Raw genomic sequence first — 23,571 nt, 5'->3', positions numbered from 1 at the left:
ATTTTCTGTATGCGTGACTATTTGCTAATTATACATTGCTTTTCTTCCCTGCAAAATAGCTTTAACTGCACATTCACATACATACACAAATATGGACTATTTGCGCTTATTGTGATGGGTCTACCCATGTGTGTGGTGTTCCGTAGACGGACACAGCTCTGGTAAGCTCCTTAAACTCCAGAGTGGATTTGTGTGCAGTATATATTGTTCCACAGAGTGGCTCCTGCCTTTCTCCACCTCTGTATAATGAAAGCAGAATGTGGGGAGAACAAGCAAACGGTAAACGGTTGGCATATATATAGCGCCTTTATCCAAAGCGCTGTACAATTGCTGCTTCTCATTCACCCATTCATACACACACTTACACACCAACGGCAATTGGCTGCCATGCAAGGCGCCGACCAGCTCCTCAGGAGCATTTGGGGGTTAGGTGTCTTGCTCAGGGACACTTCGACACAGCCCGGGCGGGGGATCGAACCAGCAACCCTCGGACTGCCGGACGACTGCTCTTACTGCCTGAGCCATGTCGCCCCACAGATCCAAGCAGCAGGTGAAGGGGCTGGCAGTCCCAGCCTATGCAGACTCCCAGGATCAGGGGGTGGGTGAATGAGCTTAGAGTGAGTCCTCTTTGATGACGCTCCCAGATCATGTGAGTCTCGCCTGTCTGGAGACGTGTTTCAGCGTGTTCCTCTTTCCTTAGCTACTGCTGTGTCATTGATCCCGAAGGCCTCTGCACACTCCAAAACACTCCCAAAATTCACTGCTTCCGCCGAAACTTGCCCGTGTAAACAACCTGACTCTTGTTCAGCTGTGCTCCAGGGGCCACTTTTCAGTGACTGGAGAAATGTATGTTAATTTCTGTATAATCAGTATCAGGAGGTGCCTGTCTAGAACTACCTGTTAAAATACAAGCACAGCACTGTGAACTTCTTGTTTTCCATTGTAATTTAATTTGCTAGTTGGCAGGAAAATACACAAATCTCACTTTCCTCTTTAACATGACAAGATCTTTTTTTTGTGGCAGTAATGAGACATTTCCTGTGTGATTAAATTTTCTGCCACAAAGCAATATCTTTGACATTGCATTCTCATCACATTTAGGAGACTTCATTCTGAGTTAGCTTTGATTTAGAATGCATTTGACAATATAAATATGCCTTATAAAATAACTATGTTAAGTCAAGAGATTGATACTACAGGTGATACATTTGGATTTACTCCAGGTTATCCCAGACACATGTAATGGAGATGTTGATCAATATGGCTTCTTCCATGGATTCATCACTGGCCAGGTCAGAAAGCTTAGCTCAGGAGTCATTGGTCAGTGTCTATTACTTGTAGTATTTAAATCTAATTTTATTCACCCAAGAGATCTAAAATATATTTTATGTACCCTATTCAGATATTCAGACAGTATTTGAATATTATATATTTTTGTTTCACTTCCAGAGATACAATATGTAAAATAAAGTTTTTGGGCCTCTTGCATCAACCTTGTGGATCCATTGCAGGGCACTGTCTCAATTGCAGCCCACAGATTCCAGTCTTATAAGTGAACATCAGCATGCTTGAACAGGAACGTTAAACAGGCTCTCTACATAATGGAAGGCAGTTAGCAGTTTGTTGAACAACACAGCCCTCGGATTCCCACTTCCAGTCCTGACGTGAATTTCAGGTGAATTTCATGATGAAAAATCCTGCACCACTCAAAGCCATATTGTCTTCCAACATCTTAACCCATGCACTCCCTATTGAGAAATATTCTGATGTCATTCAGACCTGCTTTGACCTCATGGTCCTCAGAGAGGGAGAAGCGCAGGAACGAGACAGTCCCTCATGTTCCAGGTCTCTGGTGAAGTCTTGTCCCACGTGTTTCTGCCAGGTGAGAATGAGGCTGTTACTGACCCCCCACATTGAAAGGAGTTAGTCCCTGGTGTCCTGAGCATAATGGCAGCAGGGACCACAGGAGTGAGCTGAGGTGTCAAATGTAGTGACATGCTTTATTACCCTCCTGCTTCCTACTCAACCGTTTTCTGCCACATTTTCCAACTATTTCTTTAAAAGCTGTTTTTGTAAGAAGCCAGGGTTCACAACTGTAAATCCATAGGCAAGAGGTTGAATCTACAGCAGCCAAGCAAGCAATTGAAATGAAAGGTTATTTTTTTGCAGTTTATAGACATATCAGTTAACAGCAATCATTGTAATTAAAGATATGGCTGCCTCTGGACAGTCCCACTGTTTAAAAAATATAGCAGATCCTCCTTATGACAATTTACACTGATAGAAGTACCTTTGTGGGGGAGAGGGTAATCCATTCAGATGGCTAAGACCATCACCTCATGGCCCAGATCCACTCTGCTGCCAGGTACATGGTGGGCTGTTCTGTTCCCCTTAAGCCCGAACACATCTGGTCCCCACGTTGCGTCCATCCCAGGCGTTTGACCCCAGAAATATCCCAGGCGCGGTCCTGCGATTTCACAGCCGATGGCCATGGGATACACACTGACAGTCTCTCCTTCGCCCAGTTAACCCCAGGGAAGACAAACACTGATCTGGGGCCACATTACATCACATTCATTTGCCTGTCATCCTAAATTATCCAGCTAAGCACCCCAAAAAAAAAAAACAAATGTGTATCCATTACCACTACCCCCCCCCCCCCCCACCCACCCACCCACCACCATTACCTCAACATCCCACTTGTTTGTTTGGGGTGGAAGGGTGAGGTCCCGGCAGACTGCTTTTGACAGCTCTGAACAAAGGATAGTCTTTGGGGGACTTGCCACTCGATTACAGAGTGGCATGTCCCCCCTCCCCCGCATCTCCTCACATGCTGTCACACTCCTGTGCACACATCAATGAGCACTGAAGACTGGGCCATGAGACCATGCTGTTGTGCTCACCCTCATACATCAGAGAGCACTGAAGACCAAGGCCTAAGACCACAGGGCTGGGCTCAGTCTGGGGCTTCAGAGACAGCGACTGAGGCGTAAAACCCTGCCCAACGTCAGATCTCAGCTGCGTGTGAAGGGCCACCAGACATGAACTTAAGATGCTGTATTCCACCACATGCAGAAGTTTATCTTCACCTGTGAGGTGCTGGTTTAATGTTCCTTTGTGTTTACATTCCTGGGAGGTCAACCGAGCTTCATGGCACAAGAGCAACTATTTATTACCTCAGCGGAGTACTATACAAACAGCAAGGGATGGCCTTGCCTTAACAGCCCACCGCGGTGCACGTTCAGAAGGACCAACAGATAGTTACTGTAGTTACTTCTCTATATTCATGTAAGACACTCTTAAACATGTTCACATAATGCTAATCGCTTTATTACAAAGAATACAGGGAAGAACGTTTCCTGGTGGGAGGAAAAAGACTAATCCCACGTTCCCCATCCGGAGAAAGTAGCACTGCTGTACAATGTAATTGCCTGAAATATAAACCCATGAGTAACAAGAGCCAGAAAGTATAGACATAACCATGACCCAGCAGTGCCCCTGTATCCTTCCCAGAGGTCAACGACACATGGAGGAAGTCTGACAGAGATCAGCTGCTTAAGCACAGGCCTGAGCAGTCCACTGTTCTGCATTCACATGCATCACAACGTGAAACTGGTGACTCCTATCTGCTTCTTTCACAGGCTGTTTAGCCCAGTGGTGAAACCCCTCTGCTCACTGTGAAATACCTGTCTGCGAAGGGCTGAACTGAACAGAGCTGAACCCCAACAGAGGAACAGGGTTTGGTTTTGGATGGGATAAAGCCTAGGCCGCTTTCACTACCAAAACATCCTGACCGACACTTTAGCACCCACATGCACCCCTCCACCCTTCCAAATCTCTTCTCCACTTCCCTTCGCTGGGTTTGACTCTGTTGTTCTTCCTGCAGTAATGTCAGGTTCCTTCAGGGCTTGGTGAAATAAACAAAAGTGACTGGAATAGGCTTGACTTTATATTTACTTTTTTTGTCCTATTTGCAATGGATTTGTAATGGTGTAATGGTGTAATTTATAGCTGAATGATAGACAAGTATTTCATGATTCCAGATTGGTGCTTGTATTGGAAGGCAACTCGTTTCATTTGTTGTTTGTAAGTCATGTGAATTCCTATCATTTTTATGGAGATACCTTTATATTAATTATATTAATAATATTATTGCACACATTACATCATATATAACATACGCATCTTGTATTGTAAAGGGTTTGGGGTGGTTCAGCACAATAAGACTGTGTACTAATGCATTTAAAATGATGATTCAAATGCCTTCCACTCCTTCAGGTCTAGTGAAGTACTCTTCTCAGTGTGATGGAGGCGGTATGAGTGTGAGCCATTAGTTCAGGTTCTGTCCACTCTTTCCTCTGGACAGACCAGCATAGACCTCATCCCATCTGTTCCTTCTGTCTCTCCTTCTTTGCCCATCAACTATTCCCAGCTTCCTGGCACATTGATTTTGGCCTGCAGTTTTGTTTTCCCACTGAGACTTGTCAACCTATTGTGAAAAGGCTATGGCACACTCCCAGACAAAAGGCACACTCCCCGCTCTGCGATGCCTCCAATCCCCCCCACCCACACACTTTCCAAAATACCACGTGGCAATGGTTCATGAAAGACCGTAGAATTATAAGGTTCCAACAAATAAGAGTTGTTTATCGGGCAATTTGCTAGGATTTTGATATTGCACATTCAGAGTACTTTTAGGGTGTCTGACATTTTGAATTATAAAGAACTTTACGTTATAATTCTGAGGTCACGTAACGAGCACAGGGTTTGGTTCATAGGGTCTAATTAATAACATATTTAAGACCCCACTGTAGGAAGGGGCTGATTTCATAGCCTGGCTCCAGGTAGATGAATCCTCTCACTTCACTCTGAACTGCTTAGGTAAACAGCCAAAAAACAGCAGCAGAGTAGCAAGCCATTTTTCTCGCTAATCCCCTGTCCTCAGACTAAGTTAAGATTGGTGGGGCTGCCAAAAAAATTGGAACAGCAAAAAAAAAAAGTGACTGACCATAAAATCCTTCATTAATTCTTAAAGCCATAAACTGGACATAGTATATAGAGAAGAGATTAGAAAAATGATATCAGTACTAATGTTGCTTTCTTTTCTGATGCCAGTAGGCTGTTTCGTTTTTGTTACAGTGAAAACGTTAAAAACATTTTTTTTTAAGTATGTATCTTAAAAACAGGCTCCCTCCATTAGCAGCAGAGTGCAGATGGGTCGCCTTGGCGCTGTCTCCTCTGTTGTAACAGCACATTAGAGCAGGGTCAGGCTAAACGAGGCGAGCCGCAGTTCTGCTCGATAACACGAGGAGGATAAACTGTGGAAGACTCCTTCAATGTTTCCATCTGCACACAGCTGCTGGCTGACCACTGTGCCCCCCCGGGACACGCAAGCAGGGCCTGATCAAACGCACACTGCTGCTGCAGCCCATGGCTTCCTGTGGCTGATTGTGCCTCTTTCTCTTGGGGGAGCCATTGAGACCCACCACCATGTAGGTATTGGCTGTTATGTCTTCTGTGTGTCAGTATCATGTGCTAACGTCCCAATGTCTGCTGGGCATTTGGCCAAAAACTGCAGCGATTAGTATGATTATTCATGTTTGGTTTCTGTTTTTATCTTGTATTTGGTTATTCATCATCTCCAGATACCAGTCACACTTGTTTTTTTTATGTGTGAATTATGATGGCTAGATGCCCAGCAATCAGGCCTGCAGGCATCATACAGAGCCATTGTTATTAAATTTGTCTGAACTTTGAGCATGGCTGCCTGGTTTGGTTCACATGCCAGTTCAGAACAGCGGTAAAATAACAGGGGGAAGCCTTGAGTGATACTGTATATAAGAAGAACTGACACACAAGAAGGGGCAGGCAATCATATCCAGCCCCTTAAGCTCTTAACCACCAATGAGTTTGCACCATCACAACTGACCACGAGAGAGTACTCATCCTTTACAAACCAAAAGAGCTCCAGTTTTGGCCAATATTAATGAGCAATTAAATTATTATTATTTTTTGGGATACTGTGATGCTTTTAAGTAGTAATTTTATTGTACTGTCTGTTGTCCATTTTCGTGTCATGAACTGTGCTCTGCATTTTGTGCTTGTGTTTTTATGCTTTTAGTGTTATCGCTGATACGACAATCAGAACTCCTTTCGGGAAATGAAGGAATGAAGGTGTCATATTCTAAATGTGCTGCCAGTTCTTAAATCTTTTGAAAGATTCATTTTTTTTGTCCTTGACTTTACATGTGCATCTCTACAACTTTTCATTTTCCTTTTCTTTAAAATGCAATGATTGTACCTGGAAATCCATGTAGAAGACACCCAAGATGCTATATATTAGATGAACCATTGTGTGTGCTTGCATGCGTGCCTGTGTGTGTGTGTGTGTGTGTGTGTGTGCTTGCGTGCGTGCCTGTGTGTAAGAAGCTCTGCTGTATTCCAAAGCTCAAACAGAAAAGTGACAGACAATTATGTTACAAACACACATCACTGTTTACCTTGAAACGTATTAGTACAGTATGTCCAGTTAAATTATACAACAAAATCACAGGCACATCACTGCGCATCTGACTAAATGTACAAATGGCATTTAATGTGGCTTTTAAATTATTCAGTCCTATGTACTGTTTCTTTGTGCATGGTGAATTATTTATGCCTGGCAAGATCGATTCTAGTCTTTCTGCAGTTCTGTGCTCCTGAAATGGTTTTAGATGAGTCAATTACCCAAAGAACAGGAACATAAACAATAATTTGTTACTTTGTGTTGTTCATTACTTTTTAAATGTTGGGTATGTGTATCCTGAATCGAGCACATGATTCTGCAGCCTGACACGTGGATGATATGTGCTACTCTCAGTCGATTGTCAAAAGCAAACTTCAGCTGCCTTCAGATTCTGGTGTCACCATCCTTAATAAACTAATGAAAAAATGAATGATGATAATCACATTTCCCCTTTCCAAAAATGAGTCAAAGATCTATTTGATCACTAAGTGCATTTCATGGTAAAAGGCTGCTGCTCTCAGGACAATAACTGGAATCAGGTGACTTTTGCCTGCATGACTGTCATCAGGATTTGATTAACAGTGCTTTGTAGTCACAGGGTTTTGAATTTGACTCTAACTACATTCCCACAACTAATTTACATCTTTGGTATTTGTCTGCCTGCGAGAGCATAAAGTGTCATAAAGAGCTATTCATTTTCATAACTTTCACAGATTTTTTTAAATACTGGAATCGGTAAATCGGTAAATATGAATTACTCACTCTTCATAACAAATTATTTTTACATATTTCCTGATGAAATTGCATTTATTATCGCAACACATATAACGTTAATATTGGCAGAAATGTATCATATAAAAATAAATTCACATTTTGGGAACTGTCCATGCAAGAACGACACACAGATGCAGAAAGGAGTCCTCCGCCTCGACAACGGTCAGATGTAGCCGATGATGTCGTTGCAGATGATTGGCTGCCGGCTGCCGGTCTTCATGATGGCGGTGAAGCGGTAGAAGTCTGAGCCCAGCTCGTGCAGGCCGGTGTGTGACTGGTGGAAGAAGGGCGCTCGTGTCTGGAAGCCCTCAGGGCAGGAGAAGCGTTTGGGGGCCGCCGCAGTTCTGTTCCCCCGACAGGGGTCTGCCGGCTTCCCTCGGCTCTCCGAGTTCTTCGTCATTCCCACCAGTCTCCGCCGCACGTTGACCAGGAAGTCCTTGGCCATGCGGCGGCCTGCGGGGGGCTTCAGCGTGGCTGTGTCGGGGCAGTCGGGCAGGTCCATCCAGTTCTGGACGAGGTCGGCGAAGCTGTTGTCGCCCAGCACCAACGGCTGCCGATTGCGGCCCCGCGTCAGCAGCGAGGTGGTCCAGTCCTCCGCGTTAGAGGCCTCGAAGGACGTCCAGCGCTCCAGGCAGGCGTCGGAGGTGGACTTGGGCCGCACGCGGCCGCTGGGGGCGCGGTTCGTGCGGAGGCAGGCGCTGGCGGACACGCGCACGTTCCTGGTCCTCCTCAGGACCACGCCCTCGTCCTGCCAGGAGGCCTCGGAGTATCCGGAGTCGAACTCCAGGCTCTTCTCGCTGCTGGGGGAGAGCAGGCCCAGCCGGCTGCCCGCCCCCTCCTCCTCCTCCTCCTCCTCCTCCGCGGGGGTGGTCAGGCAGCAGGCCGAGTCGTACGTGCTGGCCTCGCTGGCCTCCGACGCCCTCAGCCGCGCCCGGTGCTCCCGCTGCAGCACCCTCCGCTGGCAGGCCCGCGCGGCTGTTACCGGGGGCCCGGGGGGCACACAGGTCCTGCTCATCTGCTTCAGGTCCTGCAGGGAGCGCATCATGAAGCGCATCTGCTCCCGGAGGCAGTCTCCAGACTCCCGCAGGCACAGCTGTGGGGGGAGAGAGGGAGGCTCCGTCATACACAGCGCTCCAGCCTGGCCTGTTTCACCCGGCACTCAGATTCAAACTGTTCTGCAAGATAGTGTCATTAAACCTACATGTGTTACTGCCACCCAGTAAATTAGTCTTTTCTCTTGTGCCGCTATTTAAAATTGTGACCATTCTCATCAAAGTCCTTCAGACATATTGAATCATACATTTCCCAGTGGAAAGACCGTAAAAAAAATTAATCTGAAAGGCGTCATTATAGTGAAAAATATACAGCTATGAAGTATGGCAGATTCAACCTATTCCCCCTCCCTCCCTCCTTCTTCTTGCGAGTTGGGTTTCCTCTCTGAGTTTCTGTCTCTCCCTCTCTCCCCAGACAGGCTCAGACTCGCAGGTTCCATGTGGCTGTTCCTCAGTTTCGTTTCTGAGCCATAGCAACGCATTTCTGTTTTTCTCCCAGGAAGCAGAGTCATATGACAGCTCACAGCCCGCTCAAAGATCCTGGGCTGTACTGAGACCTGCTCTACCTGCCCAGATTCCCACACCCACCGAGCTGCAACACTCCAACTCATTTGGAAAGTAACCTCCCCACCGCGACATCACAAAAATGCAAAAACGGCTTCCCACGCCAAGCCCAGTGCCAAGCTCCCCACATTCCAAAACCCCTCTCTACACCTACATCTCATTACTCTATATCCAAAAATACTTTCCCACACCTAAGGCACTGCGGGACTGCCCTGAACTACTGTCAATTCAAATCCACCTCCCTGCACTTACATCATATCATATCGTAATGCCACCTTTCCACCCCTATGGAACCTATGGAAGTTAAAAAAAAACCTGAAATGTGGCTTCATATTCAAACTGCCATGCAAATACATGCATAACTAGACACTGAATTTGCTCAATCCTTCATGATGTTGGGTATCCCATTATTTGTGTAGTCCTATTTTATTTATGTTAGTTATTTTTATTTATGCGTTATTTGGCAAAGCTCGTTTTATCACAGAATTGTATATAAATATATGTACATGAAAATAAAAATATATTTATATAAATACATAGATTAAGTTTAAGATTTTAAGCTGACAGTATATGGAGGGAAACTGTGGGAATTGGGTGGTAGGGAAATGCTTTCGACCACTTTAAAGTAAAGAACAGTAAAGTAAAAAAGACAGGATATGTTTCCTCTCTGTCTGACTCACAGAGTGAAATTCAGAGAGGCCAAAATCTTCCAATGGGAAGTGACAGTGCACACTCAAATTTAAATGATGGCAGAACAACTCAACGGGTGTGCTGGGAATCAGTGTCATCAGACTGGAAATTTCAGATAGATATCAACTCTCCTATTCGTCACATAAGCGTACAGACAGAACTGAGACGTTGTGTTTGATTTGCACTTTGTTGTACGTCGCTCTGGATAAGAGCGTCTGCTAAATGCCACGTAATGTAATGTAATGTAATAATGTAATGTTATCACATTTTTTCACATTTATATTATATTTTTGATCACTGTGAAAAAATAATTCACATGTGCTCATAATGCCGACATGTGACTTCAAAAGTTGCTAATACAAAGCTAGAACCTTGCTTTCCTTTGACATTATTGCAGTCTGTTAATGAGCTAGCCACATTCCCTGAAGACCATGAAGGATATAATTATATTTCTAGTGCTTCTTCTCATTCTTTCACAACAAAACAAACATATAAATACAAAAACATAATATTTCAACGTTTTCACTTTTTAGACTCAGCATTCACCAAATATACTGTACAAAACACCTCCCCATTATAAACTTTCAGACCTGAAGTGAAAGATCAGTGACAACCAAATGTTATGACAGCTGGGAAAATGTAACTGTTTCCGTAAGAAATGGGAGCCTTCCTTTCACAGGAATACATGAGAAAGCGTAGAGCACAGAGGAGGTGTTGCATCTTTAAAATCCACAGAATTCCATTTGAAATTCTCAAAAGGAAAAAAACAGCTTTATTCTACTGCTCAACCTTCCTGTAACTACACTCACAACCCCTATGGCTTCTGGGGGAGCTTGAGCTGTGGTTTTCGAGGACCCCCTCGAAGCGTTTGAGGCTTGTTGTGACCCCGCTGGCCCTCAGCTCAAGCTTCCGTTTGCTTTCACCACTGCTCTGTTAATTACTGCTGCAACTTGAGAACACTGATCGCTCTCGGGACAGAGATAAGGCACCAAGGCTGAACCTTAATATTTCTGTCTTAGGCACCACAAGGCCACTGCCTGTCTACTAGTATGAGAGATCTTTAGTTATGGGGGTCTGATTTTGCATATGTATTCGTTTTTAGAAGTCACAAAAGAATGATCATGTAGGCTACAGTCTTTTCTACAGTTAATAAACTATGCCTTAATAAGCGCCATGGAACTTTATGTGGTCACTTTTTTACATGGGACAACGTAATATTTTAAAATAAAGAGAACGTCTTTACATAGTCGTGTCCTTACTGTAAGTACACAATCGGCATTGGTTTGCAAAAACATATTAATTTTAAATGTGTCCGTTTATGCAATGTCTTGTTTATAATTATTTAGTCACTTTGACTATTTTGCGGCAAAGCCTGTGAATGTAGGCTACATAATCATAGCAAAATGTAAAATATGTTGACCTAACAGTTTATTCACCTCATGATAGTCCACTTTATTCTGAAAGTATAAACATCAAGTGATGCGTTATCCCCGCATAGGCCTACTTCTGTCTTACGTCGGAAGTAACTGTACTAATTCATAGCATTTCGAAAAATCGAGCAAAGTTTTTGTTTTTTTCCATCAGCCCATTTGCAGAGCTTAGAATCGTCTGGCTGTCAAATCACTCGCCTGGTTCTGTTATTCCAGGCTTTCTTTAGGCATTCAATATGCCTACTTTTAAAAGTGCCATTTGGTTGTGGTTGTACAACACATGGTGAAGAACAACATGATACTGCAGCCGCATCTCGACGTCAATATCTACCTAGGTTGCCTATAGACAAATGTCTGTCCCAACGGTGTGGGGTTGCGCTGCAGATGTCACGCCATATGCTATGCCATAATGCCATTAAATTAGGATCTGATTATTAGTGAATCGAACCTTCATCAATATATGGCTCTATGTAATGTTGATAATGAAAGGTTCTGCGGTTATAACTGCATTTAGCATAATTTGCAACAATTATATTACAGCCTGCTACTGGATGACTGGAACACATTGGATGAAGTGTAAGTAAAAAATACCAAGGAAAAATATTGTAAACTTACCATTTGTTTTCTTTGGTATGTCAGTCACAGTCAGAATCGTTGTTCCTACAATAGAACCAATGGAATGATTAATTGCTAAATGATTATTATTATGATGCGGGCATATACAGTGGTAATCATTTTGAATACACTTACATTCTTAAAGGTTTAAAATTATACAGTTAGTAGCCTCAATTTTGACTTACATTTGTGAATAGTTGCGTTTTCCCGTGAGGACGAGTAATCCGTATCACTGTGATTTCACCAAGTGACAGAACAACTGAACTCTGAATCCAAGTCTGAGAAGTCCGCCACGATTTTGTCTCCTTCGTCTTTTGCTGCAAGAGCGTTGAAGCCAATTAGAATTGCGCACAGTTGAATCAGCCAATGGGAGCGTACCTGAAATCTGATCTGGCCAAATAGCAGCCCATTACTGCAAAAAACTAAATACAATTCTACCCATAAAGTAATATTTACAGAATGCTTTAATCCCAAAATTGTATTCGTGTACTATAAATTCGTATAGCCTATTTCTAAAAAGATTGCGTTATATGAGGTGTATAGATGCTGCATTTGTGAATCACAAAACTTTTGTGGAAATGAATATAATAATCCGGTTGGTGATACGATTGAATAGAAACGTGAACACTAGTTCTGAACGCGGGACTCTTCAGTGAACAAATGCATGCGACGCTGTCCAGATGATACAAAAAAAGAAAAATATTTGGATCATGGGGTTCAATTAAAAACATGATGTTGCGCGCTCAAATGGCATTCGGGGCGAGTAGCAATTCGGCTACTGTTGGAATGAAAAACGGTATTGTGAGAAATACTTTAATTCCGAAGAATGTTGAGATTTTTAGGAATTTATGCAATTCAGACTCAAACGAAGTCAAACTCCAACAACCTAGGTAACAATGCAATCAAAAACAAGGATGCGACTATGAATTATTATTATTGAACGCAAAATATATATATGTTACTTTAAATTTCATTAGGCAGTTGTAAAAGTAGTATTTCAGTTGATTATTAATAAATTCTATTTTCTTAATTTAGTTGTAAAGTTTGCTTTATCCTATGTTGTGGGGTAATGACTTCAACCGTCCTCCAAAAACTGCGTTAGAATAGACAAAACCCTACAGGGGATAATGGACCATTCACATTGGTTTGTGATTAATACAAATGCATTTTATTATGCCACTTTACAAATGTGGAAAATCTCATTGCAGAAGTCTACATGTTCTGCTTATTAAGCCTAAGCGTGTTCGGGTGTGAAATGTGTATGGTGTAATAAGGACGACAAAGATAAAATAAAAAAATTAATAAAACACCCGCCGAATCAAGCGTCTGTCAGCGGTGGTGTCGAGTCTGGCGCCTCAAGATCTGGCAACGTGAATTGAGCTCTGTCGCCACCTAGTGAGAAGTAGACTAGGCTATATGTATTAAAAAATCTCGTATTGCAAAAATAATCCAGCATTTAAATTTTATTTTATCTCTATTTTACCACTTACGCAGGCTACCTCCATATTGATAATATGCTTTTATTAACATAATATGGCCTAAATTAACATGTTTTAAGTACAGTTTCGTCAACCCTCTTGATATCCATCAGGCTTGGTTATAAATGTGTGTGTAATTCAGTGAAATCCTGCCTGAGACATGGAATGGTCTATCCTAATGGTTAGGATCATGCATTTGTTCCCCGATAATAACTAATACCATTACTTTAATGGAATGACCTCCTGGTTATTTAATAGAAATAACAAGCGGAATTATCTTTTGAAAAAACCTGAAATGCTTTCAATAATTACTTATCTGTCGCAACATGTATCACGAAGAGAACCCTTTTTGTACAGGACTGCTTAATGTTCCTAATTTACTGGCGGCTCCATTATAGTTTTGTTCCATGTTTTCCATTGTTCAATAATGCTTTATCATTCCTTTTAGTATGGAATGAGGCACAGTAATGTCTCGCCTTCTATTAGGCTACGTGCAACAAACAATACCAAAATTACATTCACAAAAGGGTCTGAAAATACGCTTTTGCTAAAACACATTAGTGGATCATAATGTTAGCCCTATATCCCATAGGAGACGGATTCAACACGACAGAATGAAGTCAGTGGTGTTTTTATTTTCACTTCTGTCATCAGAGGTTCTCTCTTTTAAAGATGAGTGGCATAATGGATTCCCCTATGTAGCCTACCAGTTTTTTGTTTTTGTGCCAAAAGCCAAGATGCCTCTACCAGGAGGCTGAGACTTGGCTGTAGGTGCATTTCCAACAAGACAGTAACAATGATTTGAGAAGCATGTTACTTGGACTAATAGCCTACCATTGAACCATTCATAAAATACAATATCCCACATGTTGGAAAAATATTAATGGTATATCTCAGTAATTGTGTTATTTGTTTTCTACAGCCTCTTTATGAGGCAGTCTAATGATTCCTGACCAGACTGAGCGTGTGACTGAGTGTGTATTTGTGTCAGACTGCATTGAGAGCACTAAAGCATCCCTTCACTAAAGCAAGGTCCACGCTATGACCTCATGGTTGCCAGGTGATTCACACATGTAAACAATGCAGATGCCCCTTTGCACTGGTATGTTACCTTTATCGCGGCCATGATGGTTTGAGTAATGAGGCAGCTCTGCAGTCATCCATCACCATTTATGTCACATTAATGTCTTTGCTTTTAGGTGGGGAACGTGATATTGGATTAATGTTTACTGTGCAGAACATGCTATAATTCAAAAGCTGTGAAAAAATGTGATATTAAACCGTAATTTTATGGTGCCTTTCGATAAACGGCAAAGGCATTTACTGTAAAGAAGAGGTTGCCTCACCTTAACCAGCTCTAATCTGGATAATCTACTGAGTGATGGGAAGTCTTTGAAGGTAAAATACCTTCCTGACCACTTGAAGTGAAGACCGACGTCTACGATACTGAAGAAAACAACTGTGAGTCAGCCTTTGTGCAATAGCAATGCAAGATTAAAGCTAAAGACAAAGCTATCAGACACCTATTGCAAAATATTCTTTGGACAAACTACTCACTCATCTAAAGACTGAAGGAAGCATTGGTAGCTTTCCATTTTAGAGTGCTGAGGAACACATAGATTTTATTATTTTATTTATTCAGATTAAGTGTGTGTGTGTGTGTGTGTGTGTGTGTGTGTGGGTGTGTGTGTGTGTGTGGGTGTGTGTGCGTGTGTGTATGTCCACTACTGTGGCAATATATGTCTTTCACATTATATTCACTTTTACCCCTGATGTCATCATTTCTGTGTACACTCCATCACAGAGGATTGTAAAAAAGGCAAGACTAGGCAGACAATAGTGAGGAAGGTTTTTTCCTCTCTGGGTTGGGGATGTTTATAGTGTCTCTATTCTTGATTGCCATGGGCAACGCAAACTGAAACACACAGAAAGCCCTGCTGGAGTGCGTCCTGTCCCTGTGTCGCGTAGCGAATGAGCACAGACAGTGTAGTGCAGACAGTGGGCACAGACACTTCAGAGAAAAGCTACCATCACAGTGTAGCACGGCCAGCGAGCACAGACAGTGGGCACAGACAGTGTAGCACAGACACTAAGGCCACATCACAGTGTGGTTCTGCTGGCATGGCTCACCTCTGCCTTCTCCACCTGGCCCTGCTGCATCTGCTCCAGCTCTGCTGTCCTACAGGTGAGCTTCTGTTATACCCTACCAGCCCTTCAGGTATTAGTCATGATCATGGAGAGACAAAGGGCACAATAGCTTGATCACAATAGCTTAATAAAATAAAGGTAATTCTGTTTGATTAATTGTATTGGCAATGGAACAAGAAATGCAAAAACAGTATATCTAATATAAGCAAACATTAAAAATGTCAAATTCTCTATGTTATTTATGTATTTATTTGCTGCCACGTGGCAGGAGTTTGTTTAAAGGTACGTATTTACACCTATATTGTTGGTTTAGAGTTGAATTGAGTAAGACCATTATTACCCTTAGTATTATCAGAACATGAATGACATTTCTGAAATCCTAATTCTTTCCTACCGTAGATGTATCTTGTATCCCAGCTCAATTGTACAGGTATCCATGATTCCTTCTGTTGCTGCCTGTGCTGTTTCTTTGTACAGAAGCTCAAAGCACTGTATCCCCGGCTCCTAAGACAACCACTCAAGCTACAGGTGAGGACTTTCACCTTGTCCAGTTTCCCACCCTCAAAAATTGCCGAAAAGCATTACTTTGGTTATTCATGATGCATATACATTTTTGCTTGTACATCTTAAGATATGTCACAATCATTGCAGTCATGTTTATATACTAAAAATGGAAACCGTAATGTGTATTACACTGGAGATTGTAATTGCATTTAATTCAGGGTATACTTTCATGCATGACTGTATGAAGTGCTGTATGTTTGGGGGCAGCGCCCCCTACAGACAAATTGTAGGTTAACAATGGGAGGTGTTGTTATTTATGTTGTTTGAAGATTTACATATACTGTAGTATATAGACAGTCTGTAAAACAGATGTGGGTTATGCATTGTATTGTATTGTATTTTGTGATGGCATCATTATCAATTTGAATGCTATTCTAGATACAGTACAGCATATGCAGTTTACTGTAGAAGAACAGCCAAGCCCTGCAGTATTTATATGTATTAGATGCAGTGAGAAGACTGTAACAGTGCTGGCGGTGGGGTACCTTTAAGGGTTCATCGATCTTCCTGCTTCTGTGGACATTTTGGAAAGTACCCGTCCCAGGAGCGTGGTGGTGGAGTTTCGCATACAGAGCGCCAAGCCCGATCCCATCGTGCAGATAGTCTCCCTCACACCGGATTCCCGGGTGTTTGAGACGCCCATCGTCAGTCGGGTCAATGCTTCCAACATCTTCACTGTTCAGGTTTGGGCACTGCTTGCTCTTTGATCGTCTCCCTGCTGACTGACTCGTTTAGCCTTGAACCTGGGAAGTTATGTGTGTATACTGCTGAAGATGTATCTTCTGAATATCCGTGAATGGGTTAATGACAATAACATTATACTGTATCAGATGTTCTGTGCGTGGGCCTAGATCTTCACAATTACTTAGAAACTATAATATAGCATTTGGAAACACAACACTAGGATGTAAGACTTCTGTCCCGGAAGGCTGTAGTATCTGCAAGTTACTGGCGTACTTTAGCACTTATGTTGAGCACAATGATTAAATTTGATGTGATTCACACACCTTGGTTTCAGATACCTTGGTTGGCTGCTAACTGACAGAACAGAAAGCAGCGGACACATTTTCCCCCGGGACTAGAGCTTCCCACCCCTGTCCTAGAGCAGAGAGGAGAGAGGAGAGAAAAGAGCACAAGTTTGTTTTTACAAAGAGCCGGCTGCTGACATAATCGCTCAATGCAGTTATTTAGGGCCACAACCAATTCAGGATTTTATTTCTTTTATTTTCTCTTTTTAGATGCTATTGTTCTAGTGCTGGTTGTGGTTTGCATTCGTTGACAACCCATTTCCTGATCCATGTGTCTTAGCGTTAGTCTAAAACAAAAACCTGAACCCACACCAGCCCTTTTCACAGTAGGCTGGACACCTCTGTTTTAGATCTTCTGTCTCAGACATACCTCAGGTTTGACAGCACATAAATAGATGGCCATGCTTTAGCACGCACAGATTGATTTTTGCTATGCAAGCTGTTTTTGATTACATTAGTCAGCAGCTTTGAGTGCATCACTAATACATTGCAGAGAGGCTTTCATTCCAGGTGTGCATTTTGACAGAAGTGAGTCAGCAGTACCCAGTTCCTGCCTGAAGAGGTGGGTCTTCAGAAGGTGGCAGGATGTGGTGAGAGACTGTGTTGTCCCCCGTACAGATTATACTGAATGACTCGCTGGATTACGAGACAGTGGGCCTTCACAGCTTGCGTCTTGCGTTGGTCGCTGGGGGTGACCGCGTGGAGCGAACCTTTCATGTGCAGGTGATCGATGTGAACGAACCACCCCAATGTCAGCCTTTGTTTCAGCTACCAGGTAACAGTCTTCATCTGCTAGTGTCCTTACTGTGGCTGTATTTTTTACGATGGAGTGCGTGGTCTGTGATACCAGTAATATGCAACAGCAGTCATCATATAAAGAGTGAATTAATTTATTTACAATCTTTTATGAAGCAGGAGTGAAAGTGTAAGACATGTTTTTCTCCAGGAGCTGAAGTCCAAGTCCCTGAAGGTCTTCCTGCCCCTTTAATAGTTTATAATGTTCTGGCTTTCGACCCTGATGAAAATGATACCCTCTCTGTAAGTAAATTAATATTATCATCCATTATATAGTTATCAAGCTCATAAAGTCTTTTTATGAAAATAAATTGGTATTCATTCATAAAAGGCCAGGCCCTGTTCGTGAATAGGCTATTGAGACTGTAGCTGGAGAAACACACACACACACACACACACACACACACAGGGACAATTGATGAATGAACAATGTTATTATGTCCTGTACATAATTTCTAGGATCTACTACCACTGGATAGTAAGTTTAGAAAAATCTTTTCATGTTTGGTCTGTGTGAAATATGCATGCTTCTTTGTAAATTTAATTTCAGCCAGTGAGAGAGGTTTATGCAACCAGACACCCAATCAATAACCATTTCTCAGCAACAGAACAGAAAGACTTTGGGTTCATTCCAATGCTTATCTGCCCGTCCTCGTCTCCTCAGTCCTGGTATGACCTGGAAATCAGATGTGGCAGATGTGGATCCACAGGTCAATCATTTATACATCCTGCATTTCAAATAATGGCTCCCGCAAACGATCCACTGGAGTATCTTTGCTGAAGCCTCCTCTCCCTTGCTTCTCCAAGGAGAATTAAACAGAGTAAAATGTCTCTAAAGATGGTGGACCTTGATCGATTTCAGGGTCAGGCAATGACTGAGGAGACAAAGATGGATAAAATAAGTGATTGGACCGGGCCTGTTGGCTCGGCCCTGTTCCTCCATCTATGTATCTCATCCTGGCAGCTCTTCCTCACATCCTCCACTGGGTGGAGCTATGGAGTGAGGAAAGGAGGTGAAGCCATGCAAGGAGTGAAAAGAAAACATTGGAATGAACCCATTTACAGAATAACAGAACCTTCTCTATTTCTTGGTGCGTCACAGTTTTCTATCGTCGCAATCCAGCCTGATACCGCAAAGGGACAGTTCAACATTGATGGCAGAGGGGGTGTCATGTCCAGCCAAAGTTTTGACTACCAGAATGGTCCTCGGGTACGTACTGTGAGCCTTTGGGAAATCTAGTCCCATATAGGGTTTTACTATTAAAAACACTATTAAAAACACCATTTGAGCTATTGGACTGAATGTTGTCTCTGTAGGAGTTTCTACTCTCTTTGCTTGTGGGAGACAGAAATGGTGCCAACTGCAGTGGTACAGTCCGGATCACGGTCCTGAGGGTTTTCATACCGCCTCTGGATTTCCTGTAAGTTCAGCCTCCCTGCATTTGCCCTTCAGTTATTTGAAGTTATATTTTGATCAAGCCTCCTTATGTAGAATACATGCCACGTGGCTGCTGGTTAAATAATTTATCCTTGTGAAGTACTTTCAGTGTCATGTATGAAAAGCACAATGCTATAGAAAGTAAGGTATACATTTTCAATTATTTAAATAAAAACTGCTAATATATTATTCAGAGCAAAACTACTAATAATAAAGCACAAGAACTCAGGTAGTTGAAATTGATAACTTAGTTTTATTTTCAGAACAGTAATAATACATTCTAGAATATGTCCAAAGATTATGTGCTGTTAACCTCTGACCTTTGGGTTGAAGATTATGCTGTTAACCTCTGACCTTTGGGTTTTCAGAATCCAGGTGCAGAACATCTCTGTCTTTGAGAACGGAGGAGCTGGTGACCTTGTGGCCTCTGTCAGAGCCAACACCACAACTCTCGATGTGCAGTACACTTTCGTGAAAAGCTATCCACCTTACACAATCGGCAGAGGTGAGAACCGTCGCGGTTAACACTGATTACATGCAGTTCTGTATGAAATCCACACCCCTTTCCTGTGCATTCAGTTATTTGTTGTCTTTTATATGAAATCCACTCCCTTTTGCGTCATCATTGAAAGAGAGTTACTGCACCATTTAACTGCTTTGTTATTCAAAAATGGAGAGGGCAGGACTAAGGCAATTCATATAACCATGCCTGTATATACATGTTTAAAGAATCATTACTGGGTCAATGCATTGGGCTGTAATGAAGTTTGAAAAGCTAGAACTAGATGTTAATCATCAGTGACAGTTAGGCACCTCCACATGTGACAGGTGTAACTGCAGCCACACCTCATCTGTGGTCATGACCCGTCCACACTTATTCAGAGAGTATAGCTCTCAGCATGCCCTGAACTCTATGAGTTATAGGTCGCACAAACGGCTTCTCCTTCTTCAGAGGATGGGATTATTACAACGGCTTTTAACCTGGACCTGGAGTCAGACCGGTCTCTGGAGCACAGAGTTCTGCTGGTCCGGGCCTTCAGTGTGTCTGAGGGTCGCCGAGGGACTGCCACAGTTACCGTCAATGTGCTGGATGTCAACGAGCACGCTCCCTTCTGCGTCCCCTCTGTCTTTGTGTAAGACCACCTCTCCAGCACTAGAGGGAGGGTACACTCCTGTAAATAGCTTTAATCACAGTATTATTAGTATAGTAATCTACCAATGAGTTATCTACTCCCTACTAGTAGTAGCAGCTGTACATGTATTAATATTATTTTGTGCTTGAGTGTTTCAATACTTTTTTCCTTTACTGCTTTTGGGCAATGAGAAATTCATAAATGTATGCATGTGCACACATGAATGCAGATGGAAAATGTATATACTGACAACATTTATCGCTTGCTTTTTTTGTACAAAACATGAATATTTTAGTTCTGGGGGAAAGTATTGACCTGAAAGATGATAATACTGTTTCCTTCAGTCAAACATTACATTACATATAAGCTTCAGAAGATCTCTGACACTGAAGATGGATGGGTGTGTTGTTGTAGGTTGACAGTGCCAGAGACGACAGAAATAGGAAAGAGTTTGGGGACAGTGATGTGTGGTGACATTGACGTCAGCAACCAAAATGTGTTGCTCACACTGCATGACAATGATGCTTCTCTCTATCATTTCCGCCTTCAGAACAGCCAGCTTCAGGTAACCAGTTACCAGGCAACCACAAGTGACTCCTGAGACAGTGCCTGTTTTGCTTCATTTGAAATTCACACCACTATAAACCCGTCCTGTATGAAGGGTTTATATTTAACACATATAAAGGGTGTGCATATTAAATAATGTATCTCGGAGTATCCCTCTGAGTACTAGATAAATGTAAGTGTATAAATGTAATTATATGGACTTAACTAGTAGAGTAAGTTAATAGTAGTTTGTTATTAAAAAACAGGTACAAATTCATTAAGTAAAGTACTACACTGTATGCTATTGTTCAATTGAATATTTAATATTGCATGAATGCATTTTCCCCCTACATTTTGAAGTACGTTCTTCACTGATCCTGTCCTAATGTTCTGTGTGTCCTCCTCTGCAAAGGTGAATGGTAGTCTGGACTATGACACAGCAATAATCGCCAGCAACAGCTTCCAGTATGAGGCCAGCATCCTAGCCACTGACACCGGAACTCCACCACTCACAAGTCAGTCCACCGTGCTTGTTCTGTGGCTGTGTACAACCGCGCATACTAATGATATTTTAACAAGCTATCAAGAAAAAAGGTTTTAATAATAATAAGAACATATTCAGCACTATTCATTTTGAGGCTGTTGTTATGAGGGGATTTCCATGAATGGGCAGAAAAGAATTCTAAAACACAGGACGATAAGAAAAAACAAGGCCTGCAGCAAATAAAACCCCCTTCTGCAGATCTGTTATATCTTCGGTGTCAATCAGCCTCTCATATGTGCATGATACACTCGTCTACCTTATGAAATCTAATTTATAAATATTGAATGATGTCAAGCACAAAGTGTTTACGCACCGCGTGTGCTGATTCTATGAGGTGAATTTGAATTTCAGTGGACCCCACTCCGTTTACACTTAAGCAGTTGGTCTTTCCTGACCAGTTGTGTAAGGGTGATCAGTCTGTCGCAGGGATCTCACAGTCCATGCTCATGGAAGATCTAAAAAGGTTAATTAAAGATTATTGTTACTTTATTTGAGGTCTTCTACTTCACTTGCTTGATGAAATTTACAAGCATGTAAATTGTCTGTGCTATTGCACACTAACTGCCTATGCTATTGATTTTGTGTCTTTGCAGACACTAAGTATATAGTACAGTATGACATTAATAAGCTCCCCTCCTGCGTTTCAGCGGTCATCCCAATCATGATCACCGTGACCCCTGTGAATGAGCATGACCCCTGGTTTGTGGGTCCGTTTGAGATAGTGGTTCCAGAGAATGCCCGTTGGGGCTCTGTGGTGGGAACAGTTAAGGCTGAGGACGGGGACTGGAGGTTTGACGCCCTGCGCTATTCCATTCCTGGGGGAGATGCCCTCTTCTCCATCAACCCTGTGGGAGGTGAGAGTGCACCTAGAGCAATAATTAACCAGCATTAATCAACCAGAAAAATATACCAAGATATACTAAACAGATGTTTAGTATTTTAAATAATGTTGGTTGTAATGTATACATTATTGATTGTATAAATAAATAAATATTTGAACCAGACTTTGTATCAAAATGTGCAAATATAACCTAATCCCTGTAAATGTATTAAACTTGAATTGTGTACCTCGCAGTACAATTCAGTAAACGGTAAATGCATGTTAAAATTGGGAAGCTTGTTAATCATCAACCGCATATTCAGAACCGCATTGTCAGTGTAAAGGAGAAAGTTCTGCCAGCTCAGCCACTGATCCACGCTGAAGCTACGGAGTGCACCTCCTTCTGTCTGCAGGAGAGCTGTACCTCAAAGGAAGCCTGGATTTTGAGGAGAGGGAAATGTACAGTCTGAGTGTGCAGGCTGTGGATTTTGACCAGGATGCGGATCTTACCGTTCAGAGGACTGGGTTCGCGGCTATCACTATCAGGGTACAGGTATGAACAGTGTGTCCGTGCAGTGCACGCAAATACGTGCACACACATACAGTAGACACGGACACACATGCTGCACACATGCATCTATTTGCGGGCATACTCTCTCTTTAGATCTCTTTCACACACACAGACACATACACTAAGCATACAGATCAAATGAATAGTCCTCCAGCCATTTTCAAAGACTGAACGAACGCTACAGCAACTGATGTGATATGCAAATACAGTATGAACATATTTAAATGAACTGGCTCTCATTTTAGATAGTAGCAAGGTTCTTACAGGTGATACTCAGATGGATGTCTGCAGATGGCATGCCGAGGATGATGAGAAATATTGAGTAGAAAATCTAAATAAGATTACACTGCAGAAAACAAAGATGGCTATTAAGGGAGACAGCAGAGAGATTTAGGCTAGCCATTGTGGTGGAAGGCTCAGGATGTTCTGCTGTTCGCTTTCAGAATTTGAACGATAACCCCCCGGTGTGTGACCCCGTCTCCTATGAGTCCACCATCTTCTCCACCCGCTCTGCAGGGCTGCCTATCCTCAACCTGAGCTGCACTGACAGGGATGGGAAATTACTCACAGCCACCATCACCAATGGTACAGCTCTCTGTATGTGTGTGCATGTGTGTGTGCATGTGTGTGTGTATGTGTGTGTGTGTGTGTGACACATTCTCATTTGCTGTAATGACCATAATGACCAAGAGGCCAAAGCACAGCAATGAACTAAAACACAGGTGTAGATATAATGAAACACAGTGCTACAAGCAGATAAGGGCATGGGAGAAGCACAGCAAGTGTTGTGTGTGTGTGTGTGTCTGTGGATCCTCCCGCTGAGGGATCTAGCATGAGGTACATCGGCTGTTTTGTCATGGAGGTTGACCATACCCC

At 42.5% G+C, this 23,571-nt stretch overlaps 2 protein-coding genes across 2 annotated transcripts; one reads left to right on the top strand and one right to left on the bottom strand.

The window, feature by feature from the left end:
• Positions 1 to 6,471: 6,471 nt before the first annotated feature.
• inka1a (inka box actin regulator 1a) lies at positions 6,472 to 11,907 on the bottom strand. Its single transcript, XM_061220133.1, has 3 exons — positions 11,816 to 11,907; positions 11,631 to 11,675; positions 6,472 to 8,372 (listed from the first exon to the last, which is right to left on the bottom strand). The coding sequence occupies exons 2-3, from the start codon at positions 11,631 to 11,633 to the stop codon at positions 7,443 to 7,445; spliced, it is 933 nt and encodes a 310-aa protein (XP_061076117.1). The 5' UTR covers positions 11,634 to 11,675; positions 11,816 to 11,907; the 3' UTR covers positions 6,472 to 7,442.
• A 3,322-nt stretch (positions 11,908 to 15,229) lies between these two features.
• Positions 15,230 to 23,562, top strand: LOC133110164 (cadherin-related family member 4-like). Its single transcript, XM_061220062.1, has 13 exons — positions 15,230 to 15,293; positions 16,313 to 16,503; positions 17,467 to 17,599; positions 18,308 to 18,312; positions 18,746 to 18,853; positions 19,457 to 19,586; positions 20,034 to 20,214; positions 20,629 to 20,779; positions 21,173 to 21,275; positions 21,952 to 22,158; positions 22,538 to 22,677; positions 23,139 to 23,280; positions 23,558 to 23,562. Exons 1-13 carry the CDS (start codon positions 15,230 to 15,232, stop codon positions 23,560 to 23,562), a joined length of 1,560 nt encoding a protein of 519 aa, XP_061076046.1.
• The last annotated feature ends 9 nt before the right edge of the window (positions 23,563 to 23,571 follow it).

This window comes from Conger conger, chromosome 14, assembly GCF_963514075.1.
Source record: "Conger conger chromosome 14, fConCon1.1, whole genome shotgun sequence".
Classification (NCBI taxonomy): Eukaryota; Metazoa; Chordata; class Actinopteri; order Anguilliformes; family Congridae; genus Conger; species Conger conger.
Note: the sequence above shows the minus strand (reverse complement) of the source record. Positions and strands in the feature narration are given on the sequence as shown.

What these genes read in the sequence shown, in the direction of transcription:
- LOC133110164 (XM_061220062.1), top strand. Translation starts at nt 15,230, where the DNA reads ATGGCTCACCTCTGCCTTCTCCACCTGGCCCTGCTGCATCTGCTCCAG. An exon ending in CCAACATCTTCACTGTTCAG is followed by an intron (nt 16,504 to 17,466) that starts GTTTGGGCACTG and finishes TCCCCCGTACAG; the next exon opens with ATTATACTGAATGACTCGCT. An exon ending in TGCGTCCCCTCTGTCTTTGT is followed by an intron (nt 20,215 to 20,628) that starts GTAAGACCACCT and finishes GTGTTGTTGTAG; the next exon opens with GTTGACAGTGCCAGAGACGA.